Source organism: Zootermopsis nevadensis, unplaced genomic scaffold (assembly GCF_977971745.1).
Source record: "Zootermopsis nevadensis isolate Lab colony 2312 unplaced genomic scaffold, Znev_1.0 Znev_ptg000013l, whole genome shotgun sequence".
In the NCBI taxonomy this organism is placed as follows: domain Eukaryota; kingdom Metazoa; phylum Arthropoda; class Insecta; order Blattodea; family Termopsidae; genus Zootermopsis; species Zootermopsis nevadensis.
Genome location: NW_028259145.1, coordinates 1,238,751 through 1,260,134, shown reverse-complemented (window position 1 = coordinate 1,260,134; position 21,384 = coordinate 1,238,751). Strand labels below are relative to the sequence as shown.

Here is a 21,384-nt window from a genome sequence, read left to right as displayed (position 1 = left end):
CGAAAGATGTTTAGATGTTGGATTTGAGGTTTTGACGGCCGAGTGTCTGAAGATGGTTGTCCATCATCGCCCTGATTGTGGAGGCATCAGGCACTTCCGAAACACTGGTAAACTCCCACTAGACTACACGGCGCCGAAATCCATAAGACAGCCATCTTCCATGTTTGTATGTTTTTATCACTTCTTAGCTACGTGTGGACGCATCTGGTTAAGGAAAATACCTCGGGAATTTCCAAGATCCAGGCCAAGTAATTTTGTTTTCTGTAACGTGGTAACAGGATGACCTGCATTCCTTTTCCAAGGATCGCTTTTTAAATTTCATTTGTGGTTAGAATTTCCGGATTTATTTCTTCGTTTTCAAGAGTCCTGACGCAACGTCGTTGTAACAACTTTAACGCAGCTGTCAGAGACGTAATTCTGTTATTTGTGGTCTCCTTAAGCCCCGCACAAAAGCACACGCAAGTAATGTTTCATGCTGACATGTGATTACTTTTCATGACGATTTAAGCTCGAGATATTGCACAAAACTACATTTTGATGATTTTTTTTTTTACCAAAGCAACATAGTTCACAGTTGTTATGAGAATGTTATCTGCGGAACTCTGGAGATGAGCGACGTTTTTGATAGATGAGTTAATGACAAAGAGGACCTCACAGCCGGGAGGCTTAATTGGACGTCACGTATGATATCTTACTGAGACAACAGATAAAAGGTCTCCGGCTAATGACGAGGTTTAAGTGCGAGGCGAGGGCGTGAGGATGGGTTAATAAATGGTGTTCACTGCCCAAGGAATTGATTTGGTTGAACCCGTGCATAACCGTCTTCTGAAGAGTGATGATTTTACGTGGTTTTACTTTGTAACGCCTTTATATTAATTTTTCAGCCACGGTGGTCTAGCGGTTAGAACGCTGGCCTTGTAATCCTGGGGGTCTCGGGTTCGATTCCCGGCGGTGCCCGAATTTATAACTTGTGTTGGGCAAGGCCGTGGTCTAGGCAACACGGAGTTTTCCTCCGTGGCATCCCAACAATTACTCCATTCACACACAGAAGAAGGCAATGGCAAACCACTTCTGGATCATCTGCCAAGAACGTATATGAACAGGTCCCAGTCCGAGAAAAGGATCGAAGGATCCTGTTCATATGGACCTGTCGTCAGACAGAACACTAAATAAATAATACTCTGTATGTCTAACCAAAGAACAAGGCCCTCTTAAGAATCCGATGGTCTCTTAACTGGCTAAGAAACTCCCTGTCTTTTATGGAACGCGAACTTTCATTATAGCGTTCATAAGTACTACCCGCTCGTTTCGTAACTGTTTTATGGTTAGGAGTTGTTGGCCTCTCCGCCCAACGTCCAAGTTGGATAATCGACCCTTCTCTGCGTTATTAATGTGGCACCAACTCGCCATATCTGGAGGCCGCCGCCTCCTCCATCCGCAGTTTTGAGGATTCGCCAAGGAGCCCACTTAACGAAAACTGTGGAAAGTGGAATCTTAGGGACACCGTTGTCAACAAACGCGTTTACCATTTGCACTCACGAGTTCGAAAATCGTGTCGGGCTCTTCGTGCCAGAGAAACTGCGATACTGAGCCTCCCTGACCGAGATAATGAGGGACCCGTGGATACTGAACAGATAGAAAAGCCGGTGGACGTCACGCTGCTAGTAGTCGGGATGACTTTGGACGAAACTGATCTCCATATGTAATTGCCATCCTGAAGTTTGACCTCCGCTGCTGTTTTGTCCAAAGACAGCGAAAAGTTCAGTCGGTTTTGAGGAATTTGCTTTAAAATTTCTTAGTTGGGGCGTGGAATAGAGTGGAGGTATTTTATTTATTTATTTAGTGTTCTGTGTGACGACAGGTCCACATGAACAGGATCCTTCCATCCTTTTCTCGGACTGGGACCTGTTCATATACGTTCTTGGCAGATGATCCAGAAGTGGTTTGCCATTGCCTTCTTCTGTGTGTGAATGGAGTAATTGTTGGGATGCCACGGAGGAAAACTCCGTGTTGCCTAGACCACGGCCTTGCCCAACATAAGTTATAAATTCGGGCACCGCCGGGAACCGAACCCGAGACCCCAGGATTACAAGGCCAGCGTTCTAACCGCTAGACCACCTCATCTTATTATTATTTAGTGTTCTGTCTGACGACAGGTCCATATGAACAGGATCCTTCCATCCTTTTCTCGGACTGGGACCTGTTCATATACGTTCTTGGCAGATGATCCAGAAGTGGTTTGCCATTGCCTTCTTCTATGTGTGAATGGAGTAATTGTTGGGATGCCCCCGGAGGAAAACTCCGTGTTGCCTAGACCACGGCCTTGCCCAACACAAGTTATAAATTCGGGCACCGCCGGGAATCGAACCCGAGACCCCCAGCGTTCTAACCGCTAGACCACCGTGGCGGTTAGAGTGGAGGTAAGGCTACGAATATTAACCTTGACACAAGGTGGAAGTGTGTAATTAGCTTCACGTTATGGCTGCTTTATCCCTGATACCTATTGGAGAAGAAGTTTTATTTGTTCCAGAAGAAAAGTCTGTGTACTGGGTGATTGTCCAACTAATGGTCACTTTACTGACAGCCGTCATGGCTTGTCTTTACCGGTCGAGGAACACTCCGTTAGAGAATAAACAGATATTTATCTGTGTTAGAAATTAGTCTTAAGAACTTAGTAAACTGTGCATAGAAATTTTTATGACACTAAGAAAGTTTTAAAGTTACTTATAGCGCAGTCTGTCCTCGGCAAATTAACTATCCAACCGCGCAATCGAACGTTCCAGTAAGTTCAGTTCAACAAGATTCATTTTCTCAGTACACCAACACATCGACCTGAGACTGCAAAATCCAACATCGCTGAGCGAATTTCTCCGTAATATCTGCGACTATCATTCATGTTCTACGAAGAAGTAATTTATGAAGCAGCGTGTAATCTGACATATCTGTACCTCCTACGTAGTGTCATCTCAATTGGCTTGATGTAGTGCGGGAGAGATCAGTGACTTTATCTTGCCATGGACGTAATTGCTTGGAGGAGAGACAGGACGGGGAAGGCGTGTCTCTCATTACACAGTAAAGTCGCACACGTCACGTCGAGCTTTTGTTTAGTGATTGTCGATTTCGTCAGGGGTCGCGCATCGACCAATGTTCGAGAACAGTGGTCCCCAAACTTTTTGTGCTTACGGGAACATTTGGGACTTTATGAGATCGTGGCGGGCACCAACCAATTAACAAAGCCAAATTTTCTTTTCTCTGGAAAAATAAGATATGGACACCAAATAATACGCAAAACAACACGAAGTTTAATGATACAAGAAACCATTTCAATCAAAAATAAGTAATTTCAAAAGTACAATTATTATTACTCAAGTGGGAAGTTAGTGTGATGTTTGGCACTGCATTTCATCGGCCAGTTTTTCAAATTTGGAAGTGTAGGATGATGTTGCTGCTCGCAAACAATCGTCAAGACGGGCGTTAGTAAGTAGAGATCTGTGCTTTGATTTTATAATGTTCATGGTTGAACGGCCTTCATTATTCAGTATAACCTCTTTCCGTATCAACGCGGGCACCCAAAAAAAGCCTTGGCGGGCGCCGCGTTGGGGACCACTGTTGTACATTATTTCGCCCTCACATCGTAGTTATCAGAGTGATTATTCTCATATCATATTGATGTCACTGTTATTCGAAGGTCATGACAAAGCGAAGACAAGATCGCCCCAATAGTTTCCCAGATACGGGTCTTTAAAATTCTCAAGGTCATATATTATCATGCTTATATCTGCCAAACGGTAAATAGCTGGTTGACCGTACTCATGTCAAAATGAGGTTAAGGTAAAGGAGAAGGTCTTATGGTAGTCACAACAAGATGGGCCCACTAGTTTCCCAGATATTGGTCTATGAAATTCTCAAGGTCATATATTTTCACACAGTCATCTTTATAAGATTTTGACTAGCTGAGCTACCATAAAGTTATCGAAGATGACTCTGTTCCTTGCAGCGAAGAAAATATCGGCTTGCTTGAAGCTCCTTGCAATTTCTTAAGTTGATCTTCATCGTTAAAAATTTAACTCTTCAGTTCGCTCGATCTGCAGGCTCAACGTCATTTGGCGACCACGATATTTCGCCAGATGGAATTGAAAGTAGTTTTATTGGACAGCAGATGTGCGGAATATCTGTGACGTAATTTGAGTATTTATTTCGAAATTCTTCATACATATATTGGTAAGTTTAAATAGTAGACTAGGCTTCAGGGGTTAATTATATAGAAACTCATTAAAATGTTCCACACACACGTTAAGGCGCTAGGCTAGAAACACTTTATTAGTAACCATGTCTTGACGTTGCGTTCACTGCCCGGTTGTCTTTTCTATCGGTACAGCATCAAAGCCAGTTCCACGCGAGGTACAGGCGTTACAACCTTTAAATATTAAATTTCCCAGCGTAATTATATGCAACACGCAGCAGCGGTGGAATGACTCAGACCGTTTCCTGTCTTCTACATGACAGCTCGTCTCCCTACCGGAAGCAGTGTCCAAATTTCGTATTCAAATTAACTGCCGTAGTGTTGGTATCCCGGGAAACAATGCGAGGACATGTCATTGGCAAGAGAAAAGGAAAATACAGAAGGCATTGATAAAATGGGGAAATTTGTAAATATGAGATGGCACTCGTGTTTGCCTTGGAAACTTTTGTCATAATTCTTAGGCATTGGTAAATAACAAATTCCTTTGTTTCGTTCTTGAGTTTTTTTTAAGTGTCATATTTTTCTTCAACATTGCAATATTTAAATTGAATTATTATTACGATTATTACTATTATTAACAAAGTAATTTAACTATTATTATTATTTAGTATTATTTATTTTATTTAGAATTATTAAATTGAATTATATTACTTAGGTATCGTATTTAGCCCATTTATTTGTGAAATATGATTCAATAAATGAATCTAATTATTATTAATATGGTAGATTTATATATTTAATTTCATTTGTTTGTTTTACTTTTATTATTATTAAAATAAATTAAATACTTATTATATTTTATCCTGTACTCTGGTTTAGTGCTTGGCTGTTGTCAACCACTTAAATAATTGAATTGAATTGAATTGAATTATTATCGTCATCGTTTCCTTCGTGATACCTGATAAGGATTTTTTTTTCAACTGCACCAACTCCTTTTTTTACGAGAATTTGATTATTTATTATTATTTATTATTGACTGCAAATGGGTTTATACCCGGTGGCAGTGTCCTACAATAACATACAAAACAATGAGACAGAACAGAACAATGAGATACATCAACACAATGAGACAGAACAAAACAATAAACAAAAGGACACAACAAAAACAATAAGACACAATAAACAATGAGATACATCAACACAAAGACAGAACAAAACAATAAACAAAAGGACACAACAAAAACAATATGACACCCAAACAATGGGATACATCAACACAATGAGACTCAACAAAACAATAAACAAAGGACACAACAAAAACAATAAGACACAATAAACAATGAGATACATCAACACAGAGACAGAACAAAACAATAAACAAAAGGACACAACAAAAACAATATGACACACAAACAATGGGATACATCAACACAATGAGACACAACAAAACAATAAACAAAGGACACAACAAAAACCATAAGACACAACATACAATGAGATACATCAACACAGAGACAGAACAAAACAATAAAAAAGGACACAACAAAAACAACACATCCCACTCAAAATCAACCAACTCATAAATTACAAAACCATCCAACCTCAAGTACTTAACTTAAAAAAAAGAACTTAATACCACCTAGACATAAGACAATAACTGTAATGTATTACAAACGTCATGAACTGATGCACTCACACAACAATACAATGAGACACAACAATACAACATACCACACTCAAAATAAAACATCTGACACACAATAAAAAAACACACATCCACTAATTAATCACAATACTTAAGAGTGGAATATAAAGTCCGCTCTCAGTACATGAAAATTTTATCCCAAAGAACTACAGCCCTTCATCACTTGGAGACTAAGACACTTCACTTCACTTATCACCATTTATTCCCAACTTAATAACCCTTAGCTTGTAACTACTTTTCTGACCCTCTTTCTAAAGGTGCCTAATTTACAGGGGAAAGACTCTAGCACGCCTGGAGGTAATTGGTTCCAGCTTCTTATGGTCCTATTTACAAAGGAATATTTGCCTACATCCGTTCTTTGTTTCCTAGTCCTAATTTTCCGAGTATGATCGTCCCTGCCCAGGTAGCATGGCTTTAATAATCTATCCTCTATCATTTTCCAAGCCCGGCCCCCCGTGTATGCTTTGAAAAGGGCGCACATTCGGGCTATCAATCTACGCTGTGCCAATGTTTCCCAACCAGATTCGTTCGTGAAATTAGCAAATTTAGCCGCTCTCTTCTGCACCCGATTTAGTGCTCTTACCTGTCCTTCCCTGTAAGGGTCCCAACACACAGCTCCATATTCAAGTATCGGTCTCACTAGCGACGTATAAGCTAAACGTTTCGTATTGTTATTTCCCTTTTTTAGTATACGCATTACGAAATGGAGAGCCTTCCATGCTTTAATTAGTGTATAATTCACATGATCTGCCCAGCTCAGATCACTGCGAATAAGTATTCCTAAGTACTTAAAGCTATTTGCCTCTGGAATTAATTGATCCCCAAAAAAGTAACTCAGCTTATCCTTCACCCTAGCTCTATTGAAGCTGACTGCTTTACTTTTACCTGGATTTATCTTCATTTCATTTTCTACCGCCCATTCCCATAATCTATTCATATCTGTCTGTAACTTATCAATGTCACTACTATCCATTATTTTCCTGTATACTATACAATCATCAGCGAAAAGCCGTATATTTGAATCAATGTTTTTCCAAATATCATTAACATAAGCTAGGAATAGCAAGGGACCTAATACGCTCCCTTGCGGCACTCCTGACGTTACCCTGACTTCATGAGATAGCTGTCCTTCCACTCTTACTCTTTGCGAACGTCCTAAGAGAAATTCCTTTACCCATAACACTACCCTCAAGTCCACACCGGTTGCAGCAATTTTTGTAATCAGCCTATCGTGTGGGACTAAATCGAATGCCTTTGAGAAATCTATTATAACCGCATCAGTCCTGATTCCCTCGTCCAATGAATCAGCAACATCTTGACAAACCGTGACTACTTGACTTTCGCATGAGTACCCTGGTCTAAACCCATGTTGACCCTCATATAACCACTCACTCCTTTCCCAGACTTGCCTTAGATACCCTGCTATAACGTGCTCCATTTGCTTGCAAACCACCGAGGTTAAACTGACCGGTCTATAGTTCCCAACTACCGATCGATCTCCCCCTTTATAAATAGGGACCACTATAGCTTTCTTCCAGTCCCCTGGGATAGAATTGTTGTTCATCGTTACCTCCAGCAGACGCGCAAGGTATGGAATCATTGCTTCCCCACCTAACTTTAAAATTTCCCCGGGGATGCCATCTGGTCCGACGGATTTATTTTTCCCGATTGCTGCTATCCGTTTCCTTATGATATTGATACTAATGGTAAACGTTTTATCTGAATCTGTTGATTGGATTAGCTGGTTATTTAGCGAAATTATCCGTTCGCAACTGAATACCGACGCATAATAAGCGTTAAGGGAGTTGGCCTTTTCTGTTTGATCTGTGATGAGGTTTCCTTTAACGCCCTTGATTGCCGGAATAGTTTCTCTATTACCCTTACGTCTTTTAACATATTTGTAAAACTCTGTCCAGCTTCTCCCCTCTCTTTGCAAGACCGAAGTTAAGAATGTCTCCTGAGCCTTCTTTTTTACTATCAGCAACTCCTTGGATAACCGTTTCAGCTCCGCTTGGTACTGCCCTCCAGAATTTCTCTTATTATAAACCCTCCTCACCTTTACCTTCAGACGTTTCACTTCCTTGGTATAATATTCCGGATCCGGATTTTTACTCAGGATTCTTTGAGGTACAAAACGATCGATACCCTCGAAGACTATATCCTTATAGCTTTCCCATATCTCTTCCACGCTACTACCATTTCCAGCCCATAATTTAAACTTTTCCCGAAGAAAGCTTTGTAATCCTAAAACATTTGTTTTATGGAACATGGGGACTAATCTTTCTACCTGCGGTTCACGGATTTTTTCTTCCCATTCCACTTCTAATATTACCCCACTGTGGTCACTGATCCCCTGCACAATGCTGCAAGAGGTGAGCGAACTTTCAGGCCGGACCAGGTAAACATCCAGCAATGCATCCCCTCGGGTAGGCCTATCGACTACCTGCTTGTACCCATTTTCCCATACCAGTCTATTTATAAATGCCTGATTTCTGCTAGTACCTTCCACGTTTCCCTTCCAATCTGCGTAGGGCAAATTTAAATCACCCCCAATGATACTACGCTTCGTAGAATTTCCTAAATGACTAGTTCGTGCTGCCAATCTTTCAAAAACTTGCATGTCCTCGTTAGGAGCTCTGTATATTCCTATAATTTCCCACGAATATTTTGTATCTATTCCTTTCACTTCTACCGCAATCATCTCAAAATCCTCATCTACCCATAACTCCGTACAGGCAATGAAATGTTTAACACATATGAAAACCCCACCACCACGGGCAGACCTATCTCTCCTGAAAGTTGTAAAATCTGTCCTAAAAACTTCAGCATTGCTAATATCTTCTTTAAGCCAAGACTCCGTGCCTATAACAATATCGGGGTTATACGTGTCAACTAAATTCCAAAGCTCTAAGGCTTTATTATAGATACTCCTACAGTTAACCTGCAGCACCACTAACGACTTGCCTTCAACCCTATATGCTGCTACCGAAGTTAAAGTTTCTGCCCCTGCCCTAGCTTCTATTTCCCTACTCACCAATTTACTCGTCTCTGTTCCCCTTATTTCATGCAAAGCCTTCTGTTCTCCAGTTGATGAATGCCGCGTTTCCCTGGTTGTCCTCGTTCTGTGAGTGCCGTCCACCCAAACGTGTCACGTCTTCCTTCGTGCTGCTCCTCCACCATCAAGTCCACTAACTCTAGCGTACAGTTGTCCTAATCGTCTCCTTCCCCGTCCATTCAGATGCAGTCCATCCCCAGCAAAATCCCCTTCCTGTATCCAGCTGTTCGGATCAACAAATGTAATTCCAAGGACGTTTGCAACCCAGTCTAATCTCTCATTTAGAGCACCAATACGCCGCCATGACACATCTCTACGCCTTAGCACTCCACTGAGGACAAGGTTGCAGTTCCGACATTTATTCTTTACTGTAGTCACCAGCGAGTACACCTCTCCCATTACCAAGTCCAAATTTCTCGTCGATCTTAGGTCATTTGCACCCACGTGAATAATAACAGTTTCTGGACTGCCTAGATCCGTCCCTTCTATTCTTCTGTGCAACTGCTCCGTTCTAATACCCGGAAAACACTCCACCGTCATATCTGCGTGCTCTCCTCCAACATTGCGCACAATTGAGTCTCCCAGGACCATGCACGTTGCAGCCTTTCGCTTTTCGGGCACTATAACCTTTTTCCCAGCTCCCGCCATTCGCAACTTTTCTTCAAGTTCATTGTTTCTCATCCTCAGTTCATCAATTTGCCGCAGCGCGTTATTTAGCTGATCCTGAAGCATTCGAACACTTGCAGCCCTGCACTTACCACAGCTCCAGTTCTCCCTTTCAGCTGCTTGAGACTTCACATTCCCACAACTATAATGGAACCAGCGTCCACATGACTCACATTGGATTCCGGATCTTAGGTTCCTGCCGCAGCCAGTACATAAAAGTTTCACAGAACTATCCCCTTCCGCAACAGGACCGGGATTTCTTTCTACTCCTCCGATTACCAGTAATACAGCTATAACCAAGGAATTCAACATCGTCACCCCCAAGCAGTGACCAGTAGTTTGGTTAGCGTCACCATGCCTAGGCAATCCACGCCACAAGCATCTACCTGCCCAGCTACCCACTCTCGCCCGGTAATCTTCCAGGTAACAACCCATTTTCAACCCTTATACAGGAGCTCACCACAAACACGTCTGAACACAACAACAGAAAGTGAGAGACTTTTACATGAATGCACTTAAGAAATGCATCTTTATCCTTCGGTTTGATTAATGGATTCTCGCTGCAGCGAGGCACGTGCGTGTGTTCCCAGCTCAGTCGGAGAAACCCGCTTCTCCTCTTAAGCCACCTTCCTCAGAATCTTCTGCCACCAACTTCTACCAGTGACTGAATCAGAGCCCAATGATGTCCATTAGCGCTGGTGTTTTGTTTTCTCTTCAGTTGTTTCTCGCTGTAAAGGAGATGGCTCTTTAAACAGGTCTGTTCGTTTTAACCCTTCGAAGACGGGGTTTATCCAAATATTATTTAAGAAATCAGTCCGTACCGCAAAGTAAACACAAGTCTGCATTAAAAAGATCAACTGGTTGATGCTGTTTAAGAAAGTAATCGCGGTTTGATGTTTCATGCAGCCCGACCCAGTTTTCGAAACTCCGACATCACCTGATTCCATCAAGTTTCTGTAATAAATACTGAATTCGACATCCGTAGTTTACGGCGTTGATGGGAAAGGGTAGAATGACTCCAAGGGCGTGTCCTTGTTTCTTGTTTTACCTACCGGGAATTTGCCCGAGAAGACGAAAGGACCCTGACAGGGTACCGGAACTCCCAACCACGATAACAGGGACAGCATGCCCTCAACACGAGAGAGTGCTAACCATGGCGTCACTTGTTCAGTGTTATTATGATTATTCTTATTTAGTGACGCTGCCTTTGGTGGACAGGCAAATTATAAAGGTTAGGTTAGGTTAGGATAGGTTAGGTTAGGTTAAGATAGGATAGGTTAGGTTAGGATAGGTTAGGTTAGGTTAAGATAGGTTAGGATAGGTTAGGATAGGTTAGGATAGCTTAGGATAGGATAGGTTAGGTTAGGTTAGGTTAAGATAGGTTAGGATAGGTTAGGTTAAGATAGGTTAGGATAGGATATGTTAGGATAGGTTAGGTTAGGATAGGTTAGGATAGGTTAGGATAGGATAGGTTAGGTTGGGATAGATTAGGTTAGGTTAGGTTGGGATAGGATAGGTTAGGTTACGTTAGGTTAGGTTAATCTGAAAATTACATTCGACTCTGTCACGAGGCAGTTTAATCGAGTTCAGTTATTACAAACTTTTTGATGTTATTGTGACTATCGTTGTATTTATTTATTTTAGAGACATTAATGGAACGAGTATTTGTGACGGACCTACGTCGAGTCATTATTATTATTATTATATTTGTTTTGTGTTGTGCTGACTCTGTAAACGTAGCTGTTGAGTCAGCACATAAAAGAGAACTGGATTAAATTGAATTATCGCTGTCATATCGTAATTAATATTTCATCCCGCTATTCAATCGTCAGGAGGAAGGTTTATTTATTTTATACGGCGAATTTAAAAAAAAACACTTGATTGCCGTATTTGTCTCGCTTCGTTGCGACCCTCGATCAGAGAGTCATTTGTTATGTAATGAACGAGTGAGATTAAAATGGCGGCTAATAGGAGATTCTCAATTCGAGTGTTCATTCTCTTCTTGTAAAACATTAGTGGCATTAACACATACGTGCGTACTTAACATACGTCTGTATAGGAAGCCCATTGAATTACAAAAGGCAGGTCTTGAAAAACCTCTGTAGAGGGTGACGCAGAGAGGAGTGATTGTGGGTTTTGTGGTTAAAAGCCCCGAGCCACTTCCCATTCTATGCAGTCAAACGCGTAAGAGCAAACGTTCAGTTTAAATCCCTCCATTTTCATGAGTACGCCATTGATAATCTAGGCGCAAAACTGGCTTCTCTTATTACGAATCGGAGACTTGCTAATGTTGACATTGTGATTCTTAAGTGGTTTATTAACGATGCTGTTTCAGTTACGTCGGTTATGTGACGTTGAATGAGGTGGAAAGATTAACATGAATGGTGAACAGGTAAGGATTTGGAAGGGGGTGAATATAACTTAAGAAAACTTGTCCCAGCCAAGATTCGAACAGGGTACGTTCTGAATCCAAGTGTGGAGCCTGACTTCTGCGCTAACCTGTCCAGTGTAGGGGCTGTATACATTTCGTACTTAAACTTAGGTTAAATGTGCTGAGAGGTTGTGAATCTATTTGCGGTTAAACGTCCGGGTTTTAAATCTCGGTTTTATGCTCGAGAAAATTCTGTCAGAAACGATGTATTGACATCTGTCACTCCTTTGTTATTCTTAAAAGGGATTTAATAGCGCGGTTTTTTTTTTAAATTTACGTTTGTGACCTTTTGTTTAACTTCGCGTTATATTATTTATTATGTTTTATTAAATTACGATGTTAGTTACTCAAGACTGCATTACGTCGAATGATGGGATGATTACTGAATTAGAAGTGGAAACAGTCATCACCTAATTTCTAGTACCATTTTGGTATTTGCGTGGATTAACTGAAGAAACCCACGATAAACCTGGGTAGCCGGTCTCCGGACCGAGATTTGAAGCTGGTACCTCATGAATACAAAACAAGTTTGCTAACCACTAGACCCCCTAAGATCGCTACTTTCTATTATTATTATTATTATTATTAAATATAATTAATAATAAATAATATAAATATATTAATAATAAATAAATAAATTGAATTATTATTTATTATTCCATCTATTAACCACTTTATAGGGTATTTACTTCTACGTAACCGAGACAGACCTTGTCCCTAAGGTACATAGGGCAGCAGCTATTTCCGAAATACATTTTGTTTTTTTAATACGTGTTACATATATTATATATTGATAGTTTTATTGTGAGGGATAACTATATATTTTACAACAACTTCTGAATTATGTATGAAGATCCTAAAATGGCAGTTTTCTGAAGTTCTCTGATGTCGTGTTCGCCCGGGATGTTGGCCAAATATTTTCTGAGTGACTTGGAGTTATTATTATTTGTACTGTGTTAAAAATACACTAAGGTAGACTTCAGTTTGTGCTAGGAGTTTGATCTTCGGGTTTAATATCATTCATTTACAAATTGGAACGTCTCTTACGACATGCGGAACGTGAAATGATATTTTAAATGTTTTATATTTTATTATCTTATTAAAATTGTGATTTGACGGAAAATATTAAAATATTAACCTAATTCACAATATGACGCAAATATACTACCTTATCATTCATTTAGTCAAACAGGCATCAGTTAGTTACGTCATTTTTCATATCCTGTAAGCTTGAAACTGTGTGTGCCGAGTGTCTGTATTTTTCTGTTCTCACCAGCTGTGACTCCGTGTGTTTGGTTTTCCTTAACTACAGCATCAGACATACACAGGGACGATCTTGGTAGCCGTGAATCCTTACAAGGAACTGGACATCTACACGTCGGTAAGTGCCCCTGAGTTTTCCTTCTTTATTTAAGATTTAGCGTGAGAACAGTCGAATGTCTACAGCACCTGAAATAGCTGCTCGCGAGGGATGTGTTCGGTCGTCCACGCCATTTCAAATGACCAGTGGACGTCACCAGTGGATCGATAACTTTAAAAGGTCAGTCCTTTGGTGGATTTAGGTCGTTTTATTTAAAAAAAATTACTATTGGGAACACTTAATTTCAATTCTAAAGGGTTTTGACGACGGTAGTTCACACTTAAAATTATTCATTGTCAGGACTTTTTTCCATCATCTGTTCTTTAAAACCACGACGTTTCGGAGGCAGGTTCTGTCTCCGTCTTCAGGTGACAGAGACTAGCTCTATCTAAGGAACCCAACACCTGAAGACGGAGACAGAACCAGCCTCCGAAACGTCGTGGTTTTAAAGAACAGATGATGGAAAAAGTCCTGACAATGAATAATTTTAAGTGGAAACACTTAATTTGCTTGAAGACGATGGCGCTTCTGGTATTGGATTAGCGAACAACAAACTGACAAATTTTTAAAAATGTTGTGACTAATTGATAATTTAATGCAGACTTGAACATCAAAACTGAATGAAGCCACGGTGATTTTTTTATTAATAAATGCGATCATGACAGGCTTTTCGTTTATGATTAAGGGAATGGAAAAATGAAATGCATTTAACTTTGTTTTAAAGGGAGACAATGATTTCTTTGTGATTTTAAACATGTCAAGGATTCGTGATTGAGTAATATATCTGATAGCTGTTAATTGGTTTGTCCTACTTCAAGTGTCAATACAAAATTAAGGAATTTTAATGACGTGACAAGTAACCAGTTTATCTGAACCAGATATACCATTTTAAAAAAATTACGCTGGTATTTGTATTGTAGCAGTAAGAATGTAAAGTCACAGAAGACTGTGTTCAGGTTAATTGCTAAATGATAATTATTCATGATTCCCTGAAGGTTTGTGACAGTTGTTTCATTGTAGAAGTCTTATGTTACACCAATTCTATGTCATTGTCTAAGGTAGACTGTATTTGATACGTACAAGACATTTCAGCTCTACATCAGCCTTAGAAGTGATTGGTTAAAAATATACAGTAAGGTTTGCTCTAGTAATAATCCATTTTCAATTGGTGGCGACTGTTGGAATCGAACCCACGACCTTTGGTCACTAGGGGGAAACTCAGTTGTGTTGAGTTAATCGTATAACAGGATACTGAAAAACTCCTGGTTTCGATTCAAACCGTCGACATTGAAACAATAATTATTACGTAGGCCCTAGAAAATAATTTGTGTTCGTAGCTGAAAGGCAGGAAATTACCGCCTCATTCTTCAGTGTAGAAGTGATTTAAACACGACGCAGAAGATTTTAATCTGAAAATTCAACGGATATAACTCAAAACGAAATTTAATATTAGTAAAACTTCGATGACAACTTTTTCATGTGTTTGGTCTTTGGAGGCAGATACTAAAAAGATTCTTCCAGGCGATAATACGAGGCTCGTCCTCAAAGTAAGTTTCCCTGGGGCCGTTTACAGAAACAAAACACAATTTCATGGAAATATTTATTGCAACAGATACAGCAAGTGTCCAGCTATTTTTCAACATATTCGCCACCGGAATTGAGACATTTGTCATACCGTGGGACCAACTTTTGAATACCTGTGTCGTAGAAGTCTGCCGCCTGGGATTGGAACCACTGTGTGACAACCATCTCCGCCTCTCTGTCATTCTCAAAACGCTGACGCTGACCGGACAGGAATTTCTTGAGGTGTAGGAAAAGATGGAAATCACTGGGAGCGAGGTCCGGGCTGTAGGGTGAATGATTAAACACCTCCCAGCTGAACTCCTGCAGGAGACTTGCTGTCCGTCGAGCCGTGTGCGGCCTAGCGTTATCACTGACCGCACTTCACAGTCGGCGGGAGCTGGAATAAGAACCTCCATCTTCAACAGCTGCAACGATGCTACTGTGAGAACGCGGGAAGTGCCGTTAGTGCATGCGCCATGCTACGTCATTGCTCTATCACGTACGCACAGTCGCTTCGCGCAATATAAGGTTTGCTAGCTGTGGGACGAGTGGGAAACTTACTTTTGGGACGCGCCTCGTATTACGAGTCACCTGTCCATTTAAAGCACGACTTAATAATAGACGCTAAGCTAGCTAATCAACTCCGTGAAACATTCTCATTGAGAAGCTAATAGTCGCTCATCTAATCAAGGGACTTCCGGATTTGTTTTTAATCCTAAGGTTAATTATCGCTTTAGCTTACTCATCGCCCTGATGATGGAGGCAGCAAGGACCTCTGAAACGTTGGTAAACTCCTACGATATTACGCAATGCTATTACCTAGAACATAGGCATATTTGGGCTTATCGCCGTGTTTATAACAGCTCGTTACTGGTCCATACCGCTCATTGTTTTGCAATGATATTTCAAATCGCACGGCTTTAACCCTTTGAAGCCGAAGATCGTCTGAATATTATTTATGAATTCAGTCCGTACCGCGAAGAAAACACTTCACTTAACCATTAGAAGTCGAATCAGGCGGTACCACATAAGATTTAACAAAAGAACATCCCGGTCAAAGCCTTAATATGTGATTTAGCGGGTAGATTTTTATGGTATTACCGCATGTGTGGTTTCGTAACTCGTTGACCGATATGTGATCTTCCACGAACCGAGGAAACCACAAAATTGACACCGGCCGTTCACCTCAAGCCACACCTGTCACACTGGTACGAGTGTTTGCTTCCGAGTTTTATAATACGACACGAGCAGAATCGTATAAAAGATGCTAAAATGTAAACACATACTGTGTGTTAGTTGTATATGTAAAGGTTAACTGCTTTACTGTGAGTTTAGAGTCAGAAGTAAAGCTCCAGCGACCAATATTGCGATGGAATGCTGGGTATTCGGGCTTGTCGTTTAACAACATAATTATTTGTATTGCGTAAGATTTGAGGTCGTTTGAATGGCTGTAGATTGGTTCGAAAAAGCCGTTACTGAACGCCTGTTGGAATTGTGTAGACTGCCCGCTCGACTGAGGAGTCAGAGAAGTTGCCGCGTTATCGTGGCGTTTTTGTTTATGAAAAAAACACTGAGCTTGCAAGCTTCTGATCTCGCTCAGCCGTTGAAGGAAGTTTCGGTGGACATCAAATTATCTACTAGAAGCATGAAACTCACCCCTTCTACCAGGTTTACAAATTTCCAAAAAGTCCAGCTTTGCGATACGACAGGATTAGTGCATTATTCTTTTTTTTTTGGCGAAGAACTGTGTAAACACATCTTATATGCCAAAAAACATTTGCTGAAGACGGAGGCAGTATGACCTCTGAAACTTTGGTAAACGTCGACCAGACTACACAGCGCAACAACCCAGAAGACAGAAATCTTCATACTCTGATGACGGAGGCAGTATGACCTCTGAAACGTTGGTTAACATCGACCAGACTACACAGCGCAACAACCCAGAAGACAGAAATCTTCATACTCTGATGACGGAGGCAGTATGACCTCTGAAACGTTGGTTAACATCGACCAGACTACACAGCGCAACAACCCAGAAGACAGAAATCTTCATACTCTGATGACGGAGGCAGTATGACCTCTGAAACGTTGGTTAACATCGACCAGACTACACAGCGCAACAACCCAGAAGACAGAAATCTTCATACTCTGATGACGGAGGCAGTATGACCTCTGAAACGTTGATAAACATCGACCAGACTACACAGCGCAACAACCCAGAAGACAGAAATCTTCATACTCTGATGACGGAGGCAGTATGACCTCTGAAACGTTGTTAAACATCGACCAGACTACACAGCGCAACAACCCAGAAGACAGAAATCTTCATACTCTGATGACGGAGGCAGTATGACCTCTGAAACGTTGTTAAACATCGACCAGACTACACAGCGCAACAACCCAGAAGACAGAAATCTTCATACTCTGATGACGGAGGCAGTATGACCTCTGAAACGTTGGTAAACATCTACCAGACTACACGGCGCAACAACCCAGAAGACAGAAATCTTCATACTCTGATGACGGAGGCAGTATGACCTCTGAAACGTTGGTTAACATCGACCAGACTACACAGCGCAACAACCCAGAAGACAGAAATCTTCATACTCTGATGACGGAGGCAGTATGACCTCTGAAACGTTGTTAAACATCGACCAGACTACACAGCGCAACAGCCCAGAAGAGAGAAATCTTCATACTCACCGCTGTGAAAACCTCAAATCATATATGGTATACGTTAATTGTCGAATAACGTTGTGGCCCATTAAATGAATCTTATTTGCAGTCTTTTAGAGAATATCGTAGTTCGAACCCATGTATCAGTTTAACCCCCTAAAAGCCGAAGCCCGTCTGAATAGTATTCAAGAATTCAGTCCGTACCACAAAGAAAACACTGCACTTCCAACATTAAAAAGGTCAATGCTGTTCAAGGAAACTCGTTCTTCCTTGTGATATAAAAGCTCTTTGCTGTCTTAGGCTGTTTCCGGCTGCTAAATCCGATCGTCCGCCATCTTCCGAGACACCTGACCGTTGGCAGCCTTGAGTTTTCGCTTGTGTTACATTGATCATCGTTTAAGACGTGGAAATAAAGAACGTTTGATGTCCTCATCAAAGGGGAGGAGACGCGATGTCTCGTGCCTCACTGCATGTGGTGCGAGTAATAGTTCTCCAGCGTCACAGTAGGTAGCGTTGGATGATCACGTGTAATCTTACATCGTAGGGCTTTGATGTCTTAAATTGAACAGATTAGGAGGTGAGATGAGCTGGGTGTTGGGCAGTGGCTTTAGTAAAGAAGATAGCTGCATTCACACTGCTTTGAGAAAACGGGAGGTTCCGGGAAGAAATGACTACGAACGCATTCCTTTGATTGTTAATTAAGGCAGGTGGAATTCGTTATAATTCCGATTTAAATTTAGCAAACATGGTTATTGAAGATGACTGTCTTCGAGGTTGGTGCGCTGTCTAATGTGTTATTAATTTACTGAAACGTCTGTAAACTAATACCAGACTACACGGCGCAACGTCCCATTAGAAGGCTATCTTCATACTTGCTGCCATGGAAACCTGGAATAACAACTTAGTTACTCATGTTTATTCTATTCTGTTATCCGGTACAAAAATACAAAAATTAAATTTGGGCACCGTCGTCATATGATGTAAGTCTTTAAATCTTTTTTAGCCATAGCAAATCTAAATTGTTTAAAGTTTTAGTCCGTTCCGCAAAGAGAGAAAAAAAAAGCAGGCATTCTCCGTTGCAATTATCAGTCTCTTAATGACGTTTATTCTGGGAATCGTAAGAAATCCGCTAATGCACTTAAAGGAAAATAAATAGTACGTACTAGATCAGTGGTATTCAACCTTTTTTGTTCGCGTACCCCCAGATATAATTTCTCTTCAACTTTGTACCCCCAAAGTTGTTGGTGTATAATTCAAGTTATACGTAGTATATAATCTACATCTAAAATAAATTAAATAAATTACATTACTGATTATTCAGTGTTTATCATAAAATAATATATATTTTTTTAAAATTCACGTACCCCCTAAGATGTCTTCGCGTACCCCCAGATGTAATTTCTCTTCAACTTTGTACCCCCAAAGTTGTTGGTGTATAATTCAAATTATATATAGTATATAATCTACATCTAAAATAAATTAAATAAATTACATCCAAAATAATGTATTAAATCTGTCCCTGATTGTTCAGTGTTTATCATAGAATAATATTTTTATTAATTTTTACGTACCCCAGGGGTTACGCGTACCCCAGGTTGAATACCACTGTACTAGATCGTTAAATAAGGTGGCACAACTGAGTTTTAAAGCGTTAAACATCGATAAAATGAAATCATGACAGACTTAGCAGGACCATCCTCATTGACTCAGTAGGTTTACTGACAGGGAAAGAGACAGGAGGATAAATGAGAAAAATCACGAGGACGAGGAGATTAACCACAAGAAGAAGAGGAAGGAGAGAGAGACACGAAGTCCGCGTAGATGACAAGTGGACAGCCGGTGTTGTACTCAGCGAAATGAATTTCAGGGCGTTATCGCTGTCATGTTCTCACGTGCATGCGACTGAAATGCTGATGACGGGTACATCGTGACTGAGTTGTCGTTCCAAAAGAACGACTTCGTCCTCAGAACTGGTAACTATCCGCTCACTGTGAAGAAAGAAAGAAAGAAAGAAAGAAAGAGAGAGAAAGAAAGAAAGGAAAGAAAGAAAGAAGGAAAGAAAGAAAGAAAGAAAAAGAAAGAAAGGAAAGAAAGAAAAAGAAAGAAAGAAAAAGAAAGAAAGGAAAGGAAGGAAGGAAAGAAAGGAAGGAAGGAAAGAAAGAAAAAGAAAGAAAGGAAAGAAAGAAAGAAAAAGAAAGAAAGAAAAGAAATAAAAAGAAAGGAAGGAAGGAAAGGAAGGAAAGAAAGAAAGAAAGGAAAGAAAGAAAGAAAGAAGGAAGGAAAGAAAGGAAAGAAAGAAAGAAAGAAAAAGAAAGAAAGGAAAGAAAGAAATAAAGAAAGGAAGGAAAGAAAGAAATAAAGAAAGAAAGGGAAAGAAAGGAAGGAAAGAAAGAAAAAGAAAGGAAGGAAAGAAAGGAAGGAAGAAAAGAAAGAAAGGGAAAAAAACAGAAACGAGTCTCTCCTTCGTGAACTACGGGCGTCGCAAAGGACAGGAACGACTCCATCTTGCAACGAAATTGCATCGCTCCATGCCAGCTGAACACTACGATAGTCGGATATTTTGTAAGAATCTGTGTATCACCAAACAATTTCCTTTCTTTACGACTTAATTAAAGTATACAATATTCAACGTACTCCGTAAATTAGCATCACATTCGTGTAGCTATTATTTATTTGATTTAATATTGTTTGTCGGAGAACGAGAGATGAATATTGTGTATGAATAGAAATTAGCGACCAGTCTGTATCCTTTAGCACAGTTATTTGCTCTAAAATTCGGGTATTACTAAATAAATTTTTAGTTACAAGTCCTCGGGAAATTGATGACTGATTACGTTCTCTCCACCCCCACCCCCCCAAAAAAAGTTTTTTTTAAAAGAAATTAATTACGATCTGCTATTAATTTTTCCGAGACCTACAAATTACACAGTTTTTAAAACTCAGCTAGTTCTTAAACAACAAATAGGCCCTCATGAGGATAACGCCAAGAATTATATTTCACAAAAGTATGAACTACAATTTACAAGTGGTCTTGTAAAATTCTGTTCCACAGAGAACGACTTCACATTTGTAAATTTTACTAATACAGTAGACTTGTTCAATTTTATCAGTCTAATGACAATAAAATATTATTATTAAATATTAAAATATTACAATTAACATTTAAATCGAACATTTTGATAGAGAGCATCATTTTAATATATTTTAAATATTTAAATGTTAATTGTAATATTTTAATATTTAATAATAATATTTTATTGTGATTAGACTGATAAAATTGAACAAGTATATATTCAACACAATATGACGCAACATTATCATCTCATAATACATTAGACTTTTCAATTTTCGGGTTAATTGGGAAATATATTTTCCTACATAATCGAAACCCCCGATAAACTTAAAAAATTAAATAAAAATACACATATATATAACAAATATGTACGTTTAATTACAGACGTAAACTACGAATATTTCTAATTATATACAAAAGACGAAAGAATTTTATATAATATTTAATATAATACATACAATTTTTTTAAAAAGGACTGCAGTTTATAGTATTAACGTTCTTTTGTCGTAAACGGCAGGTTTTTAGCAACAATTGATTTATGTTAATACTTTAAAATGCCGTTGTTGTATCTATTAATTTATTTTTAAACGTTTTAAATTTTACGTCAGATTTTCTAAATTAACTTTTAATATTTGTTTAAACCAGGTAGACCCCGGTAAATCCGCCCCCAGA

At 39.8% G+C, this 21,384-nt stretch overlaps 1 protein-coding gene across 4 annotated transcripts in view; it reads left to right on the top strand.

Annotated features, from left to right (window-relative positions):
* The window catches only part of Myo81F (unconventional myosin 81F), a 164,520-nt gene that overhangs the window by 81,187 nt on the left and 61,949 nt on the right, over positions 1–21,384 (top strand). For all 4 annotated transcript variants that reach the window (XM_087348356.1, XM_022064340.2, XM_087348355.1 and 1 more), the window contains exon 3: positions 13,359–13,421. In XM_087348356.1, the coding sequence (XP_087204482.1) occupies positions 13,359–13,421 (63 nt within the window). The remainder of the gene's footprint in view (positions 1–13,358; positions 13,422–21,384) is intronic.